This window comes from Penicillium cosmopolitanum (assembly GCF_028827165.1).
Source record: "Penicillium cosmopolitanum strain IBT 29677 chromosome Unknown utg000006l:49.0-5199605.0:1.0-5204138.0, whole genome shotgun sequence".
In the NCBI taxonomy this organism is placed as follows: domain Eukaryota; kingdom Fungi; phylum Ascomycota; class Eurotiomycetes; order Eurotiales; family Aspergillaceae; genus Penicillium; species Penicillium cosmopolitanum.
This window is the reverse complement of record NW_026622676.1, coordinates 5,152,002-5,171,088: the sequence shown is the minus strand read 5'-3', so window position 1 is coordinate 5,171,088 and position 19,087 is coordinate 5,152,002. Positions and strand designations below refer to the sequence as shown.

The window sequence follows — 19,087 nt, the reverse complement described above, 5'->3', positions numbered from 1 at the left end:
TAAGCTCTATTGGTTATGGACCATACGGATTACTGTTCCGGTTAGGTTACTGTTGTTGTTGTCGTTGAGGTTAGAACCGGTGATAGGTCAGGCGTCTACTGCCTCTCCTCTATCCTTCTACTTCCTTCTTCTGTATTTATCTATCGAAAAACCGGTTGTCAATTCGAACTGTAAAATCGATAAGTTTGTCTATTGTGTTGAAGTTACTAACTCTAGCGATCTCGTCCTTAATGTGCAACTTAAGTCCTTCGTTATAGTAAGGGATCAATGTATAGTTATCCTATCTAAGGATTGCTGCTTGTTGTATGAATTTAGCTGTGTATGCTAACGCTGAGGCTGTCTGTCGGAGTCGTTTAAGCTTCTGTTCAGCCGTCTTCTTAGCGTCAATATCGCCGAATGTCTTTTCCAGGTGTTCCTTAAATTTGTTATAGCTAGAAAAGATGTTGACTGCAGTATTCGACCATTCTGAGCTGTCTTTTTTGTAGTATTCTCGGACATATAGTTCGAGCCAGTCCTATACTTATCCTCGTAAGTAGGTTGACACGAAGATGACTTTATCGGCATCGTTGGTCAACTTGAATTTATTTACGTCGAGGTGTATGTTTATCTATATTAGGAATCCTCGCAACTTAGAGCGAGTTCTGTCGAAGTTATCCGCCTTAGGTAGCTTAGGCGTGCTGGTGATAACGTTGTTGGGTGGGATAGCGCTAATCTGTGCTATAATCTGTTTAATGTGATTGTTGGTTCTCTTGGCGTGTTTAGTGAAGCTTTCTCCTATTTTCTCGAATCGCTCCTGGAGGTTCTTGATAACCTACTTAAGCTGTCGAATTTCGTTTTCTCTTTCTTCGTTAGAGTTAGGTTCTTCTTAACGAGATTGAGTCTGTGGAGGCACAGGCGCCGGTGCCTTGCCTCTGCTGCTGCCAGTCGATGATATAATAATTAAACTTTATAGTTTCGTGTTGACAGGGCAATCAATGTGTTACGCACTCGCTAGCTGGTTGCACTATTAGTAGTTAGACAGTTGGTAGAACTTACTTTTGTTATTAAGTAGAATAATAATTTGCGCTGAGGGGGCTGGATTCGGCCTCTCAAGAGCAAACACCAATAAAGCCTTAAGTATCGACTCGCAACCGTACTGTGGCTGTGTAAAGCCTTATACGGACTCGGGTCTTATTGAGTAACTTCAAAGGGTATGCCAGATAGGGCGCTAAGTAGGTCAGTCTGATAGAGCTGCCCTACTTATATAGGTTTGTTACTTATGTAAAACTAGAAGAGTAATCCGAAAGGTATGTTACAGTAACTTAGATTGATTAATCGCGAAGAACTAAATATATGTTGCCGAGCGAGCGTCCTTATATACCTAGCCCTTCTCATCACTTGATGAGACCGGGTCTCATCGCTGATCTGTTCCGGGCTCATCACTGATAAGTTCCTTCTCATTACCGATAAGTGCCTGTTGCGTTACCCTGCTGATCACGTAACGTTGAGTCGTTAGTGATCGTAATCCTGTGTCTTTCAGGGTCACGTAGCACGAGACTGTTACGTGATAGTGATCCCTGTCTTCTGGGCCAAGTTGGTTGGCCGTAATCCTTCCGTTATATCCACGCTAGTTCCCGTAATCTGCGGGGTTCGTTGTGTTCCATAACATAGTATTAGCCTAGTAGTATTAGCCTAGTAGTAGCCTAGTAGTAGCCTAATAGTAGCCTAGTACTAGATTATAGTGTGAAGAGTATAGCAACAACTGTTCAATTATAACTAGCCTATATACTATTTAAAATATTCTTAAAGAAAGAAGAGTTATTTAGGCACCAGATCTAAGGCTAACTGGCGAGTTCCCATAGCTAACTGGCAAATCTGAGCCAGGGGACGCCCCTGGGCACCGGCGGCCACCCCTAGGGTCCGGGCGTCCTACACCTAATCGTCTAAGGGGCCGCCTACCACTACTTAATAGCCAACTGGCAAATAATTATTTAGGCATTAGATCCAAAGCTAACTAGTAAGTTACTGTAGCCAATAGTAAGTTTATATAGTTAACTGGCAAATCTAACCCTAGACACCGGCAGCTACCCCTAGACACCGGCAGCTATCCCTAGACACCGGCGGCCACCCCCAGGGTCCGGGCGTCCTATACCTAATTATCTAAGGGGCTGCCTACCACTACTTGATGGCCAACTGGCGAGTTTATGTAGGCAACTGGCAAATCTGAGCCGGGGGACGCCCCTGGGCCCCGGCGGCCACCCCTAGGGTCCGGGCGTCCTACACCTAATCGTCTAGGGGGCTGCCTACCACTACTTAATAGCTAACTGGCAAACAAATATTTAGTCATCAGATCCGAAGCAAACTGCTAAGTTTATATAGCTATCTGGCAAATCTAAGCCGGGGGGTGCCTCTAGACACCGGCAGCCATCTCTAGGGTCCCGGCATCCTACGCCTAATCATCTAGGGGGCTACATACTACTATATAATAGCCAACTGGCAAATAAATATTTAGATACTAGATCTAAGGCCAACTGGCGAGTTCCCGTAGCCAACTGGCAAATTAATATTTAGATACCAGATCCAAGGCTAACTAGAAAGTTTATATAGCTAACTAGGCAATCTAAACTAGAGGACACCCTTAGTTACTAATAGCCATCTCTAAGGTTCTAGTATCCTAGCGTCCTACACCTATTACCCTAGGCCTATACCCTACTGCTTAGGGGCCGCCTACCACTAGTTAATAACCAACTAGCAAATAAATATTTAGGCATTAGATCTAAGGCCAACTAGCAAGTTTATATAGCTAACTAGCAAATCTAAGCCAGGGGGTACCCCTAGGCACCAGCAGCCACCCCTAGGGTCCTAGGGTCCTATACCTAATCGTCTGGGGGGGCTACCTACCACTACTTAATAGCTAACTGATAAATAAATATTTAGTAACTAGATCTAAAGCTAACTAATAAGTTTATATAGCTAACTGACGAGTTTCTATAGCCAACTGGCAAATCTGAGCCAGAGAACGCCTCTAGGCACCAGCAGCTATCTCTAGAGTCCTAGCGTCCTATATCTATGAATATTATACAGATATAACTAAGATCCAGTTAAAGATATAACTAGGATCTAGTTAAAGATATAACTAAGATCTAGTTAAAGATATAACTAAGATTTAGTTAAAAGGCTTAGTAACCCTAAAAAACACCGGATCTTCGGTATACTAGGTAGCCGGCCAGATCTTCGGTATACTTAGTATCCGACCGGATATTCGGTATACTAGATAACCGGCCGGATAGCTAGATAACCGGCCGGATAGCTAGATAACCGGCCGGATAGCTGGAATACTAGCTATCCGGTATAACTATTCTAAGGTTAAATAGGGCCTTCTTTCCTTTAGAAATAATAATACACATCAATCAGAATCCTCTATAATCAAGCAACTAAGTCCTTAATCTTATTGATTACTCAGTAATCAACTATCTATAATAATTCCTCCTTTATCTATATTCCCCTAAGCCTAGTAAGACCTTTGCAGTCTTATAATATCTAATTATCTAGAGAGCTGCCCACTACTACTTAATAGCTAACTGGCTAGATATCCCCTTAGTAATAGCTATAATAGAGATATTTCTTAGCTAATATCTTACTGAGTACTAGACCTACCTAGCTTATATTAGTATTAATCTAATTAGTAAAACCCTCTCTATTACCCTATATAAGGGTTCTAGCTACTATAACCCAAAACCTACTGGGTTGGGTTTTGGGTTGATATGTTCAACCCAAAATAGGTTATAGCGATATCTACTGATAACTTAGTAACTATTATAACCTGGCTGCTTACCTACCTTATAGCCTACCTTCTAGCCTACGATCTGGCCTATCAACTGGTTAATTAACTGGCCTATAAACTGGTTAATCAACTAAGACTACCGCTACTATACTAGAGCAAAATTAATTAGTTATCTTATAGAATATTCTAAAGAACCTACTTAGGCTTATACTGCCTATATAGAGATTGCTTATATAATATCTATATATTAGGCCTATAGCTAGATCTCCTATCAAGTTAATATAAAAAGCCCTATTTAAATAGCATACCTAGTTATCTAGTTATAAGGTATCTTACTCTAGACCCTATAAACCCTAGAGTGCCAGATTGCTAAGGCTAAACCCTAAGGGCTGAGAGGAGTAGCTAAAAAGGGTATAGTATACCCGCAGGGCCAGGCCTTGGCATCCCCCATCAAAAAATCTCCCATACAAACTACCCCCCCTTAGGGTTAGCCCCTTCTAGCCTAAAATCTACTAATATTTTTTAATAGACAGATAATTTCAACTATTTTATTAAAAGATCTTTAAGACCCGATCGGAAAATACTAAGATTTAAGGTACTTAGGGGGGGGGTTACGAGTTCAAACCTTAAATGCCGTAACCCCCCCCCCTAGCCAAGACTTGTTAATGCGGATAACCCCCCCCCCCCTACGGGCCCGACTATATTTAGGCTTACAACAATCCTAAAATTGATGGTGCTAAGTTCTGCCAGTAGGTCTGGTGTTGCTTGGAATTCCTGACATACTGAACAACATGCAAACTAAAGGCTCTACCTACCAGTAGACCAGAGAGCATGTCAATTATATACCATGGTACTCGACACTATCTCTCCAGCATCAATCTCGACTTAATGACCCTATTTAGGTCAGTGGGTTGATGTCACGTTCCACTTCCATGCCATGTTCCACTTCTATGCCATGTTCTACTTCCATGCCATGTTCCACTTCTATGCCATGTTCTACTTCCATGCCATGTTCCACTTCTATGCCATGTTCTAATTCGAGTGGGGCTGCAGTACCGAAATTGGCGTCGCAATTTAGAATGGGTTTTCTTCTAGCCAACTCAGGAAAAATTAGACAGAGTAGCTGATGTCGTAAGATTAAAAAAGGAAATTCTCATATATAAGGATAACTGCTGGATCTAATGCCATAAGATAATATTTCACCGCTTATCATAGTTTTTATTCTCACCGATACCGACTCTATCATACATTTTGTAATCCCCGTACTTATCACTGGCATCTTTATGCGCACTTGCCTAGGAAGAGTCTTTCAGGTTATCAACGAAGACTATAGGTGCAAAATATACACTAACAATGTCTATGGTTGCACTGGCTACTCTACATCATTTACAATGCTTCACGGAAAAGATTGCTCAGGTTTATACTGTACAGCAAATCTAATATTATAATTAATTATCGGATAGCTGATAAAAGTTATCTTAGACCTCACTATAGTCGTTGGTAAAACTCGCCTTAGCTTGCCTTATATTGATGCCGTAGTATATAGACAGGTTAACGGCAAAAATGAAACTTAGATCAGGGTAGAAAAGACGGGAGAGGTCATCTTCTCCAATCTGAACGGCAACAAAGCTAAATACAAGCTTAATAATGGGCTTAATACTAGAAGTTCATACAGCGCGTCTGACTATAAGCCCTTGACGAGTACAAGCGTAGGTCCGTCTTTAAGCCTCGCAGCTTTATACTCGTCAACAGCTAAGTCGGGCTCGTTATCGACGATTATATCTAATTCAACCTCAACTACTGAATCAGAATCATCTTTGGCTACTACTGCCGGCTCGGCCTCGGCTACTATATCTGATTCCTCCGGCAGCTCTTGCTCAGATTAATACTGATTACATAGAGTACTTTATTTTTGGTTGACTAAGCTGAAAGGCAATCGGATTACTGCACTATTTTCCATTTTAAGGTTTAAATACTTCGTCGTTTGGTTTACAATTAGGTCTTAAATTTTTGTATTAAAGTCTGCTCTTTTATCGAAATAAAATTCCTTCATACGTATCAGTATAATTTCAATACGCCTTATTAACTTACCAACCCAGACCAGCAGTTACCTTTCCTTATTACAATTTAAAACAGGCTATTTTAAATAAGAGCAAATCTGTTCATTCCTTGCTCCTAGAATACAAGCAATATCTAAGGAAGGCAGCAAGGCTTCTCTTCATATAATTTATTTCTAGCACAGTATCTCTTTAAATATGACAGTACTTTCTATCAGATATATCTTCTAATTTTAAATTGTTTTCTAAAACACCGGCAACCTTAAGAGTCTTCCTTTTCTACTTACCCATTTTCTAACCATAGAATTTAGTCTCTTAACTAGAGTATATACTTTGTCAATACATTAAGCCGTCCTTCGTCTGTACTTTCTATTATTTCTACCGTTATGTATAGCGTTAGGAGGTTTTGTATAAGGCTTTCTGTAAAACTTCCTTTAATCTTCAAATTAATTACAAATACCTAAGTCTGATACTATATCTAATCTAAGTACTTCAGACCTTTGCAACCTATAAATGCAAAGATAAGCTCTTTTCGTAACCAGGAAGGGTAGGCTCATTTGCAACCTTAGTAATAGTATATTCCGTACTACTTAGAGTCTTCTAGTAGTACGAACTTAATCATCTCCTCCAGACGCTTAATTTGGTTATCTATTTTACTCAGAGAGATACTATATTGTCTACCAATAATATAGATGTAGTAAGTTATATTTTTATAAAGATAGCCTATAAGATTACTGTCGGGTACTAAATCTGAAAAGAGAGTACCGAGCCCATATAAAAGAATATAGACATATAAAAGTTTCGCTGCCATATAAAGTTACTGTAGATATATAAACAGAGCTGCAGGTACGTAAAAATGCTAAAGCTCTGTTACTTATAACAGCTAAATAAAGAAAATCAAATAGGCTTAAAACTAGATAGGCTTTTAGACTCTAAATCGGCTTAGTTAATTTTAATTTCTGCACCCTCTTCTGTCTTTGTTCCCTGTTAATTTCTGTTTCCTGTTCCGTTTCTGATTTCTGTTCTATTTCTGATTTCTGTTCCATTTCTGTTTTCTGTTCTATTTCTGAACCTGTCTGATGTTTTAAGGCAGCAGGGTTACTAGCCTATACTTGCTTATATACATAGAGATTACCTATTATTTACCTCTATAGACGTTCTTCTAGTGTAAGACTACACATCGCTATATTTAAATAATAAATCTTTATCTAGAGTCAGTATATATACATTAATCAGATACAGGTATTACAAACTCACTTATGTTCTCTATAGTATAAGGGGTATTATATCGTGGTTATATGTCTTATACTACCAGTATAATACAAAAGGAATTAACATTAAAATGCTTCCTTGCAACCCTAGATCATTTATTGTCGCATTGTGGTCTTTTTACCTTCCTTTAAAGCGTCGGATCAATCTCTATACCCTGTATAAACACTGTATTAATAATAAAGGGTAGTATACTTCTGAGGAACAATTAATGGTTATTTGTAAGAAGCAAGACTAGTTTTTCTATTATAAAAGCTTACTATAGGTTAAGCAGCAATAGAACTTCTGGTTGTCTTGCTTAGAAGTTCAGAAAATTAATGATACAGCAGCACAGGACAGGTTAATTATCTTTAATCTTTATATTAGGGTAGTAATAGTGTAGCAAGATTTCTGATGTCCTCTTTACTAATTAGTTAGTCGGGCTGCCTTATCGTACCTAGGCACATACGACGCATCGGGGTTTATATTGATTTCTTGGTTAAAAAGATACAGTTGTATATTTTAAGGATTTAAATTTTATTTTATAATCTCAGCCTTTACAATACTGAATATCCATAAGGCTTTTCTATTGAAATATTACATATAATAGATAAAAGCCTCAGACTGATTATACTCGGCGCATTCGAGCATTCTTAGGCAACACGAATAGGATTTATCTAGTCCCTATACTGTACGGTATATCTTAATTATTGCAGAGAATTTATTTAAATCTTAATAGGTCGTATAGGTACGCACTTTGAGAAAACTCTTAGATACATTAAATGTCGAAATACCTACTAATACGAATAATAAAGTTCAACATAGTATAAGAGATAAGTTTTATTAGATAATTCTCTTCCTTCAGACGATCTAGAAATATAGTTGGTTTAATTCTACCTATACTGCGCGGGGAACTATAAATAAAACCCTATCAAAGCATCTAAAGGTTTCTCTGGCTCCTTTGGATTAGGGCTAGATAGTAAGATTTCTAGTAGAGTAAGTCTAAGCAATAGCAACAGAGAAGTCTTTCAGAGTAAAATACTAATTTACGGCCGAGAAACGACTAAAATCCGGAGTAGTCTGCTAAGAAAATATAAACCTGCCCTAAATCTCAGATTCAGATACCTAGGCAAACATCGGCCCCGCAAAGCTCGCTGTACTTATATAACTTCTTCTTAAGATTAAGCTTGCGCCGGTTACGCTTTTGCTAGATATATTTTTTCTCTATACCAGCTTTTTTTGATTAGCTGCAAGGCTTTCCAGCTATATTTATATAAGCTTGCTGTAGAAAGACAAAAGCTAACAAAAATATCGCAACCTATTAGAAGTAATTATATAAGAATATTACTAGGCTATATTGAAGTTTCTGACAACTTACTTAGCCCTCTCCAAAACAAGCCGCTTCTATCAAGATAAATCTAGCGCCGGTCGGGAAAGCGTAGAAAGTTAATAGCTGCGACAAAGAAGCAAAATCAGCGATATATTAGCAATATATATTTACCCCAAGGCGCGGTCTGTTTTATAGACATATTCCGGAACAGAACTCTGAGCAGGAGCAAATACTGCCGGCTTTGTGTCAGAGTGCCGTATATCGGCTATCTTTACAACACAGGATACATCTGCTCCGCTGTTCCAAATCTGCAGTCATTGGTAGGACGTATTTTCTGAAATTCTATCAGGCGATTAGAGGCTATGACCAAAGTAATGATTCTATTGTCCGAAGATTTCTTCTACTCAATCAAGTCATTGCTCAATACCTAACTAATGTAGTTTAGTAGGTTTTCCATTTCTGGCCCCTGTTCCATTTCGGGCCCCTGTTCCATTTCGGGCCCCTGTTCCATTTCGGGCCCCTGTTCCATTTATGGTCCCTGTTCCATTTTGGGCCCTGTTCCATTTCGGGCCCTTGTTCCATTTATGGCCCTGTTCCATTTATGGCCCTGTTTCGCTCCTTCATATCAAGGTTGACAAAGATCGTTTAAAATACTTCTTTGCGCATTTATTTAAAATGTTATGCCGCTTATTCACAATAAGTACAGGTATCAAAATATCTGAATACGATCCAAGGTCAGTAACTAATCTACAATCTGAAATTCAATGTCTAATTCAAGAATTATAAAGCATCTTCGAGTCTCCTGTCATTTCTCTCCAGGTCGGCCCGAGTAGGAAAAGATTTTATATCCACGCGAGACTTTTGAAGAATCTGGAATCCGCCTTTGGCCCAATCAGAAACGATTCAACTTATATTAGGATAGAAGAAAACATTGAAGATATTTTTGCAGAAGTATGCGAATATCTCTATACCGGTGACTATTCAGTCGGGGTTTCGAAATCAGTCGGTGACGCCGGGGAAGACGGAACTGACCATGACTACTGTTTCGACCACTTCGACCACTTTGATACCGCAGAGGCAGGGAAGAAACCTCTATTAAAGAATAACATGTTTAAAGACATGCCTTCCGTTCTTGCTGAGTCAGAAAGGTTAATTTCGCATCTTATCAAGGTACCTTCTGACCCCGAGTGTGGGCTGCGGGACTTTTCATGCAAACATCCTGACACGCTATTACTGCATCTGCGACTTCACTTTTTTGGAAAGAAGTACGATTTGGAACGCCTTTCGATCATCAGTCTTTATAAACTCTTACTCACGCTTCCTCGTCTTCCGCTGGGAAGCGAAGAACATATCAAGGTCATTCCAAAGCTCTTCGATCTTGCTAGCGCATCAGGCCCGGAGACCGAAATATTCAAAATGATGCTTCACTACATATGCTCGCGCTTGCAATTCTTCACTCGTCACCAAGACCTTGTCATTCTACTGGCCAAGCGACCGGACTTGAACTTTCAGCTTCTCAACTATCTGGCATGGAGTACACAATCGTACGGAGCCCAGGATTGAAGCACCAAGGAATATTGCGGGAGTTTTGGGAAATCTCCAATTCGAAGCTACTACGACATGGGGCTAATTATCAAATCGCAATTGAGGGCCTCTAATATAAATCGTATTGCCAATCAAAATTGAAATGAATATAGTACGCGAGCTTGTAGAAACCTTTTACTATGCCATAGCGCAGTTTCAGCTAAGAAAATTTGTTGAGCTCATGCTTTCCTGCTTGATCTAGATCTGACCCATGAAGCACTCAACCTTTGATATATTGGCGGGTACTCGATGATTCGCATCTGTATATAGTCACACAGAAGATCTTGAGTCCAACGTGGTATCCCCTTTGTGCGTATTTGTTTTTCTCCATTCTGAGCTTCTTATTGTTCTTTGCTAAATTACGAATGTTAGCATCATTGTGTGTTACGAATGAGAATGATCGTACTTACAGGGGCACACTTAGATATCGACCAAAGTAGACCAGTAAGAAGAAGAGATAGAAAACCAAACAGAAGATACCACCTCCAATCAGGATTATCTTGAAGCAAGTCGATGTTCATGCCAAATAGACTCTGGATTTTAGTAAGTCGTGGTATCAAGAGGCATGCTTCCTTGGGTGGTCACTTACCGAGGCGAACATTAAAGGCAAGAAGATAAACTTTGTGAACGACATTGACAATCAGTTATAGTTTACTTGAATATATTCAAAGCTTGGCTTACGGTGATCCAGCTAAGGCGCTTAAAGCTTGCCGCTTCATTTGTAGAAACCCATGCCAGCTCCTAAAAAGTTAACACATGCTCAAAAAGGGTAATTCAGTCCCACATACAATTTGGAGGAGTTCCCGTACGGCCCGCTCCATGTGGTCAAGTTTCGCAGTCATAGCCTGATTGAGGTCATCAATGGTTGCCCTAAGCTCAGGCTTGTGTCCTCTTTCAAGCGTTGAGTTTTTTTTGACCACTTCATGAAGCCCTTCAACGTGAGATTGCAAGCACCGACGGAAGTTTGCACGCTCTACCGCATTTTTGGCAAGTTCGTCCACCAAGCCATGACTTCTGCCACGTTTTCTGACCTGTTCGTGTCTCTGTACCGTGATGTCTCTTGTATCAGCTCCCAATTTATTATTTCATGAATGAACGATGCATCAAGAAGCTCACCAGCTCTTCTACCCTCTCATTTGTAAAATTGCATTTCTTGTTCCAACGATGGTAGAGATGTTCCAGAAATGATCTGAAAAATTCCGAGGGATTATTAGGCACACCACCACGAGGAAGCATACTGATAAATCCACAGGCAAGACCTTCTGTTGTGTTCTTGCTGGTCCACGCAATGCCCCATGGATACTCATCTTCATCTTGACCACAGGGGAAAGACAGGGAGATATAAGTCACAAAGTGATGGCCAAAATCCTTCTGGGTTTCCTTCCAATAAAACTGATAAGTGTTCAGTATTTCATCGATACCTAAGCTTCTTGGCAACAGCGACCAAAGTTGGGGTTTCCCGCAGATACTTGGGATGTCAGATGTAACACTGTATATCCTCCAATAATAGATAAACTCACCACAATCTCGTTTGTTTTGCGCGAGGCAGCCAAGTGCACCCGAGTTCATTGATATACTCCACAGTGAAACCGTTGTTTTGTTGGGCCAACTTGGTGACTTGAATCCAAGAAAGACTTTTATCGCCTAGGAAAAACCATTCCTCAGATCCAATACGGCTGAGATCAATTGATGGAGCATTGATCAATAGATTCACAAGAGCTTTGCTTCGAGTTTCCAAAGCATACTGCAAAGGAACCTTTCCAGTGTGGTCTTTAGAGTTCGCATCTGCATTCGCGCCAATTAAAGCCGATACAACATCCTCCTTGCCACCGAGGCATGCAAGATGTAGAGGAGTTCTCCCTCGCGGATCAACTTGATCAAGGTTATAGCCAGCTTGGATAAGCTTTTTCACTAAAGTTAGTATTGCATCTTGGTCGATTGAACTCAGTCCCTCCACCAGTAGATGCATAGAATTGTTGTCGGCTTCCTTTAAGAGATTAATCACGGCGTCATTCTCAGCTTCTAGTGCCCATATCAACGGAGTTTTGGAGAATTCGACTTCTGTTCCATCACAGATGTTAATGTCGACTTTATCCATCTTTCCATTGTCTTCTAAGAAACATGACACGATTTCAACATCACCATACTGAGATGCCCATGAGAGCCAAGTTCGGCCCCTCGCGTCTTTATTATTTGGATTAGGCAAAGCCATGGTCAAAAAACTTATAGTAAATGGATTTGTCGCTGTATTCAGTCTTAGCTGTCCCAAAGTACAAGGTGACCTCATAGCAAAAGCTTGCCTGGCTTGGAGGAACCACCAAAAGCCCGTATGGCCGTTGCCGTCACAAACGTGAGGATCTGCTCCCTTTCCGATAAGGTCGATCATTATCTGAATTAATTGACGCTCGGCAGCGTACGAAAATGGGGTACGGCCATACTCGTCTTGTTGGTTGACCCGGATGTCGGGGTGATCAAGTAAGATCTTTACTGCTTGTGCTTGAGAATTCGCAACAGCCAAGAAAAGTGGTGTCAACTTATGCTCATTCTCCGCATTGACCTCTGCATTTGACTTAAGTAATTGCTTGATGATAGTGTCTTCCCCAAGAATGGCTGCAATCATGAGAGGAGTTCGGTTCTCTGCATCGCGAGAGTCAACGCAGATCCCTGGAGTTTCCAATAAGATTTCAACGGCTCTGTTGTTTCTCAATTCAACGGAGCATGCCAGTGCCGTTCGATTAAATTCGTCAACCGAATTTACATCTGCTCCTCCGTTGAGAAGTATCTGCAATATTTCAACGCACAGAAATTCTGCAGCTAGCAACATCAGAGGCTTCTTTGTTGACGGGTTTTCAACAGAGAAATTCTCAATTTCCAACAGAATATCGTCATGCGGGAGATAAGCTTCGAATAGCCACTCACACAGCGGAGGCCACTGTATCTCATCAAGTGCATCCAAATTTGCCCCTGTATCGATGAGAAGTCTGGTTATCTCAATATGACCACCTTCTGCGGCCATGGATAGTGGCGTTCGCCCTTTGACCCGATGATTGGCCAAGCTCTCATCAATTTCCAGTAACAGCTGGGCTGTTACTATGTCTCCTTGAAAAATTGACCAGATCAGAAGGTCGCGTTCAACATGAAAGATCTTCGTGCCCTTGGCTTTCGCCTCGATCAAATATCTTATGATTCTGACATCCCCAGCTTCTGCAGCAACAATCAATGGAGTCCGACCGGTCAAATCTCGCTGTTCATTGTAGATACTCTCAATGGAAAGCAGATATCTTATTGTCTCGTCATGGCGGTTGGACACCGCCCAGAAAAGGGGTGTCCAGCCTTGTAAATCAGTCGAGTTGATCGCCGCATCGGAGTCGACCAGAATTTTCACATGATCGAGTTGCCCAAGCTCTGCCGCGAAAGATAACGGAGTACGACCATAATTATCTTCTTGGTCAACATGAGCGCCGTGGCTTATCAACGCCCTTAATGAATTGTGCTGTGGACATTTCACGGCGGAAAACATGCACGTCCGGCCGTCAGCGGCGCGAAAATTCACATCGATTCTTTCGTGCTGCAAAAGTACGTTGAGCACTACCAGCTCTGGTATCGCTTTCACCAAGGGCGAGATGCCATCGATTTGAAAGTTGACCTCAAGGAAGGGGTTCCTCATATATATGTCAAGCCTTTTGATAGTCTTCTTTAGCAATCTCGGTTTCTTTATGATAGAGGTGATTGTATGAAGGAAATCTCTCTGAAGTCGAGCTTGAGCAATAGCATCTTGGGAACTGTCTCTTCCGTACAAGCCCTCCATTTTCAGATGAAAATCTTTGGAAGCAGTAGCAAAAAAGTTTTACAATGAGTGAGCGTTGATGAAGCCTATCGAACGTGAGGCTCGCTGCCCAGATTGTGGAGAGAGGGGAGCTGGCTTTGCTGCCTAATTCGGTGCCTAATTCAGTGTCAGGCTGGCTTGTAGCTTAGCGCGAATGGCCATAGCGCGTTGATAGGTTAAAACGCCCTCACACGTGCCGATCTAAATATATAGGTAAATTCAGAACGTATCTTCGCACAATTGTATCTTGCTACCACATCCTGCGTCGTTGGACCGTTCTAATTAAACAGGAATAAGATGAAAACCATGGTCCCTCAATAGCTACTATCACATATCTTGACACAATCGTTGAACTATTTTCAGCGAAACCTCCGGAAGCGCGTGAGGAAAGAATTTGATAGCCAACAGGCTGCCATTGACATCGAAAGGCAACTTACTGGAAGTGCACTGTATGAACAAAAAATAAAAGAGATGCTTCTTGCGGAGGAACATATGCTCCCCAAGCAAATTTCTCTGCTGGAAAAATTGACAACCTGGCCGACGACTCTTTCTGTGGAGGCAGAATGGACGCGTCGAAAGGAGGCTGTTGAGGCTGTTTGGATGTATTGCGATGTTCTCGAGGGGGGGGCCACGCCGAGGTCGACGATACAAGAAACAAGCGACTTCCACGAGGAATGATACAAGTATGCGCAGCGATCCGCCCCGGAGCGCTTTCTTTCAAAGGGAAGAACGTCGAGCGCGGAAGCTTTAACGAGAGAAGATACGAAACCATTCGAATGCTTTCAATGCTACGGAATGAGACACTACTCTCGCCATAAGCACCCTCTGCGTCATTTTAGAGACTCACATTTGAATGACCGTCAATGCAACCAGTGCAATGAGGCTGTCGAACATGAAATGGGCCTGCGCCGACATATGCAGGATAGACATGGATTGAAGACTTAGCAAAAGCCTATCTTAGAATCCTTGTTCTCATTGAACCAAGACACCAATTGTTTATTGGTCGAAAGACTTGAAAATATTCAATTTACTAATTAAATCCTACTACCAATCAAAACTACTGTTCTGCCGAGAGCCCCATGGCTGGGTTACATGTTCGGATAAGGAAAAACAAAAACCCGCCCAAGCCACGAGTTGGGCGGGGTCTCGCCGAACCCCCTTTTTCCTAAAATCAGGGTTGGGGGGCTTTTACACGCATGAAGCGCAAATGAAACACATGCTATCCGGATCATGGCATCAGAATATACTTTCGGTGATAATACTGGGATGCAAATAGGGACTAACTATGGACCTATTACAGCAGAATTTTATCCCTCCAAACGACGCAAGACTAACCACCGTGAGAGCTCGCCCACTTTGCGACACGACGAATATACCATTGCCTGGATATGCGCCTCGCACATCGAGATGGCAGCAGCTCAAATCATGCTTGATGATATATGTCAGCCTTCGTCCACCCATGCAGACGATACGAACATCTATGTGCTGGGAAGTATAAAACAACATCATGTCGTCGTTTCATGTTTACCAGCAAAGCAGTTCGGAGCAGATACTGCAGCAATGATTATGACAAATTTGCAACGAACATTTCCAAGAGTTCATGTCACTTTGTTTATTGGGATTGGCGGTGGTGTTCCTAGCAAGCGTGAAGTCTTTTTGGGTGATATTGTTGTTGGATCAAGGTTGATGCAGTATGATCTTCGGGACATCGCTGAAAACGGAAAGTTTCAAAGAACGGCAATTCGCAAGAATCCGGATATCTTTCTGGAGACAGCCTTAACCTTTCTTCGGGCGAATCATGAATTAAGACCAAGTCGCATGAGGTCCATCCTGCAAAGGTTCAAAGACAAGCCTGAGTATCACCGTCCAGAGGCACAAGATAATCTCTTCATGGCAACATATGATCATAAATCTCCGGTGAATTTGAATTGTGATGATTGTGACTATTCAAAGGTGATTCCACGGCCCCCGCGTGGATCGGACGATATAGTAATACACTACGGCGCAATCGCCTCCGGAAGCCAGGCCATGGCAGATGGTGTCACCCGGGATAATGTTGCCCGAGAGCTTGATGTTATTTGTTTTGAATTGGAAAACCTTACTCTGGCGGATTGCTTTCCATGTCTCCTGATTCGAGGAATCTGCAATTACTCCGATTCCCATTCAAACGAACAATGGCAAAGATATGCTGCAGCGACTGCAGCTGCATATGCTAGAGAACTGATTGAGGAGATGCCCATGAGGAAGACTCATATGGAGAAGACCGAGATCCGAATCGCTCGTAAGTCACTCCCAGATTGTTTTAGAATGAGATGTGTCGATGTTCAAATTCTCATTATTGATTAGATGACTCGATGTCCTCTGAACGTCGTGAGCGCATACTGGACAGTCTCAGGTTTGAGCAAATCTATGCCCGCAAATCGGGCATTAAAGCTGCGCACGCCAAGACATGCCGGTGGCTTTTGAGCAATGCAAAATACAAAGAATGGCTTGACCCAGCTAGCCTCATGCAACATCGTGGGTTTCTGTGGATCAACGGCAAACCAGGCGCTGGAAAATCAACGCTGATGAAGTTTGCTTATCTTAATTTGAAACGCCAAATTCACTACAAGAACGCTGTCATCGCGTCCTTTTTCTTCCACGCCCGAGGCCACAATTTAGAGAAGTCAATTAGTGGGATGTATAGATCTTTGTTACTTCAGTTACTTGAAGGTTATCCTGAGCTGCAGTCTGTTTTGGATGACCCCGAATACTTTTCGCAACATGAGACAAGCTGTCCTTCGCTAAACATTCTCAAGGAGCTCTTTTACAGTGCTGTTTTGTCTCTTGGTGGTCGTTCATTTACTTGTTTCATTGACGCCCTTGACGAATGCGATGAGCAGCAGGTTGTAGAGATGGTTCAGTGCTTTGAAGATCTAGCAGAACAAGCCACGGCCAATGAAATTTCGTTCCGAGTATGTTTCTCAAGTCGACACTATCCCCATATCATCATTCGGCATGGTATGCGTTTTATATTGGAGGAGCAGCCCGGTCATGCAGAAGACTTATCAGCTTACGCCGCATCACGTCTTGTTGTTCGAGATCCCGCTCTCACGAAAGAACTTCAATGTATCATTCTGGATAAAGCTGCGGGTGTCTTTATGTGGGTGGTCCTTGTTGTTCAAATTCTCAACGAGGAGGAACGACACGGTGGGATGTTCTTGAGGAAAAGACTCGCTGAGATACCGAGTAGTCTAAGTGAACTTTTCAAGGATATCCTTGGTCGTAACAGTGGGAACACCGAGGCTCTCTTGCTTTGTCTCATTTGGATTCTTTATGCCGAGCGACCTTTGGAACCAAATGAATTCTACCACGCTATTTGGTCAGGACTATCACTGAAAGGTCTAGTTGACGACCAAATTCCAGATGTTACCCCTGACACCACCGACAATCTGGATAATTTCAGGAGGTATGTTATCAGCGCCTCGAAAGGACTGGCTGAAACCACCAACACAAAAAAACCAACAGTCCAATTCATCCATGAATCTGTCCGAGATTTCTTGGTAAAAGACAAGGGCTTGCATGAACTCTGGCCAGAAATCGGATATGACTGTGCAAGTCCAAGTCATGAGACGCTGAAGCAATGTTGCAGCGTTTATCTGAACCATGTCTCAGTGCGTCAACGTTTGTGTGAGCTTCCGTTGGAGTACGACTCGACTGTACAATTGGAAATGTCTGAGCAACATCCGCTCATGAAATATGCCACTCAATTTATACTCTATCATGCCAACTTGGCCGCGAAAGTTTATCCTCAAGACGACTTCTTATCTGGGTTTCCTATGTCTGACTGGATCCACCTAAACAATATGTATCAGCAATTCAAAATCCGAAGATACAGCCCATCCGCAACTCAATTTTACATTTTTGCCGAGCGAGGATTGTCCAGGCTAATTCGTACCATACCCCGCGGTGACCCACAATCATTCATGAAGCCGGAGAAATACAAGTACCCCTTTTTTGCTGCTTTGGCCAGCGGTAGTAACGACACCGTTGCTGCCGTTTTGGGGTTGCCTTCTGCTGTTCACAAAGGAATTGATATACTGCAGGGTATCGATTTGAAGAACGACTTCAAACATGATGGTCGGACTCCTTTATCTTGGGCGGCTCGGAATGGCCACAAAAATATCTTTGAGTTGCTGCTGAGGGAGGAAGATGTGGATCAGAGAGAAAAGACTGGGCAGACACCTCTCATGCGGGCTTCAGAGGGTGGCCATGAAGCACTTGCAAGAATTCTTATCGAAAAGGGAGCAGATATCCATGCAAGCGATCAATTTGGGCTAACAGCGCTACACTGGGCCGCCCGGAAAGGCAATGAGGAAGTGGCAAGGATCCTTATTCAAAAGGGGGCAAAACTCCAAGCAAGAGATCAAGATGGGCTAACACCGCTATATTGGACTCTGAGGAAAGGTCGTGAACCAGTGGCAAGCCTTCTTATCGAGGAAGGAGCCGACGTCCACTTTCGTAATGAAGATGGGAAGACGCCGCTACATTGGGCCTCGAAATACGGCCGTGAAACTGTGGCAAGAATTCTAATTGAGAAAGGGGCGGACATTCAGGCAATTGATCAAGATGGACGGACATCGCTACACTGGGCTGCGCAGAGTGACTGTGGGGCACTGGTCAAGCTTCTTTCCCAGAATGGAGCAGACATACACTCTGCTGACAACGACGGACAGACACCGCTACACTTAGCCTCGCAACATGGCTGTGAGGCAGCAGTCAAAGTCCTTGTATGGAAGGAAGCAGACGCAGACACTTCTGATGAAAACGGAAAGACGCCGCTACACTTGGCCTCGGCAAATAGCCATGCGGCAGTCGCTGCGCTTCTCATCCTCTCTGGAGCAAATATCAACGCCGTCGATCAAGAGGGGAAGACGTCACTACACCTAGCCTTGGAGAGTTGTTGTCAGAGAGTGGCCATGATTCTTATCAGCAGGGGTGCAAACGTCCTGATTGGTGATAAAGAAGGGCAGACACCACTACATTGCGTCTCGAACCGCTCCTGGACCTCTATGGATGGCCATGAGGCAGTGGTCAAGCTTCTCATTGAAAAAGCAGCAGACATTGACCCTAGGGGGTAAAAATGGGGAGACACCCCTACATTGGGCTTTAAAGCATGGTCGTGGGCTAGTGGCAAGGCTGCTTATCGAGGGGAAAGCAAATATCCATGCCAGCGATCATTGTGGGCGAACATCGCTCCACCTTGCCTCAGCCTGCTGCTCATCTTCAGCCTCTGGTTG

The 19,087-nt window shown here is 42.6% G+C and overlaps 3 protein-coding genes across 3 annotated transcripts; 2 read left to right on the top strand and 1 right to left on the bottom strand.

Moving 5' to 3' along the window:
- Nucleotides 1-9,517: 9,517 nt before the first annotated feature.
- Nucleotides 9,518-9,961, top strand: N7509_006459 (uncharacterized protein; the record flags this gene model as incomplete). Its single annotated transcript, XM_056631096.1, has 1 exon — nucleotides 9,518-9,961. The coding sequence occupies one exon, from the start codon at nucleotides 9,518-9,520 to the stop codon at nucleotides 9,959-9,961; it is 444 nt and encodes a 147-aa protein (XP_056490398.1).
- Nucleotides 9,962-10,323: 362 nt separating this feature from the next.
- Nucleotides 10,324-13,790, bottom strand: N7509_006458 (uncharacterized protein; the record flags this gene model as incomplete). The annotated part of the gene is made up of 7 exons (XM_056631095.1): nucleotides 10,324-10,336; nucleotides 10,393-10,481; nucleotides 10,572-10,601; nucleotides 10,664-10,723; nucleotides 10,771-11,025; nucleotides 11,099-11,450; nucleotides 11,503-13,790. The coding sequence occupies 7 exons, from the start codon at nucleotides 13,788-13,790 to the stop codon at nucleotides 10,324-10,326; spliced, it is 3,087 nt and encodes a 1,028-aa protein (XP_056490397.1).
- Nucleotides 13,791-16,162: 2,372 nt separating this feature from the next.
- N7509_006457 (uncharacterized protein) lies at nucleotides 16,163-18,928 on the top strand (the record flags this gene model as incomplete). Its single annotated transcript, XM_056631094.1, has 1 exon — nucleotides 16,163-18,928. The coding sequence occupies one exon, from the start codon at nucleotides 16,163-16,165 to the stop codon at nucleotides 18,926-18,928; it is 2,766 nt and encodes a 921-aa protein (XP_056490396.1).
- Nucleotides 18,929-19,087: the final 159 nt, after the last annotated feature.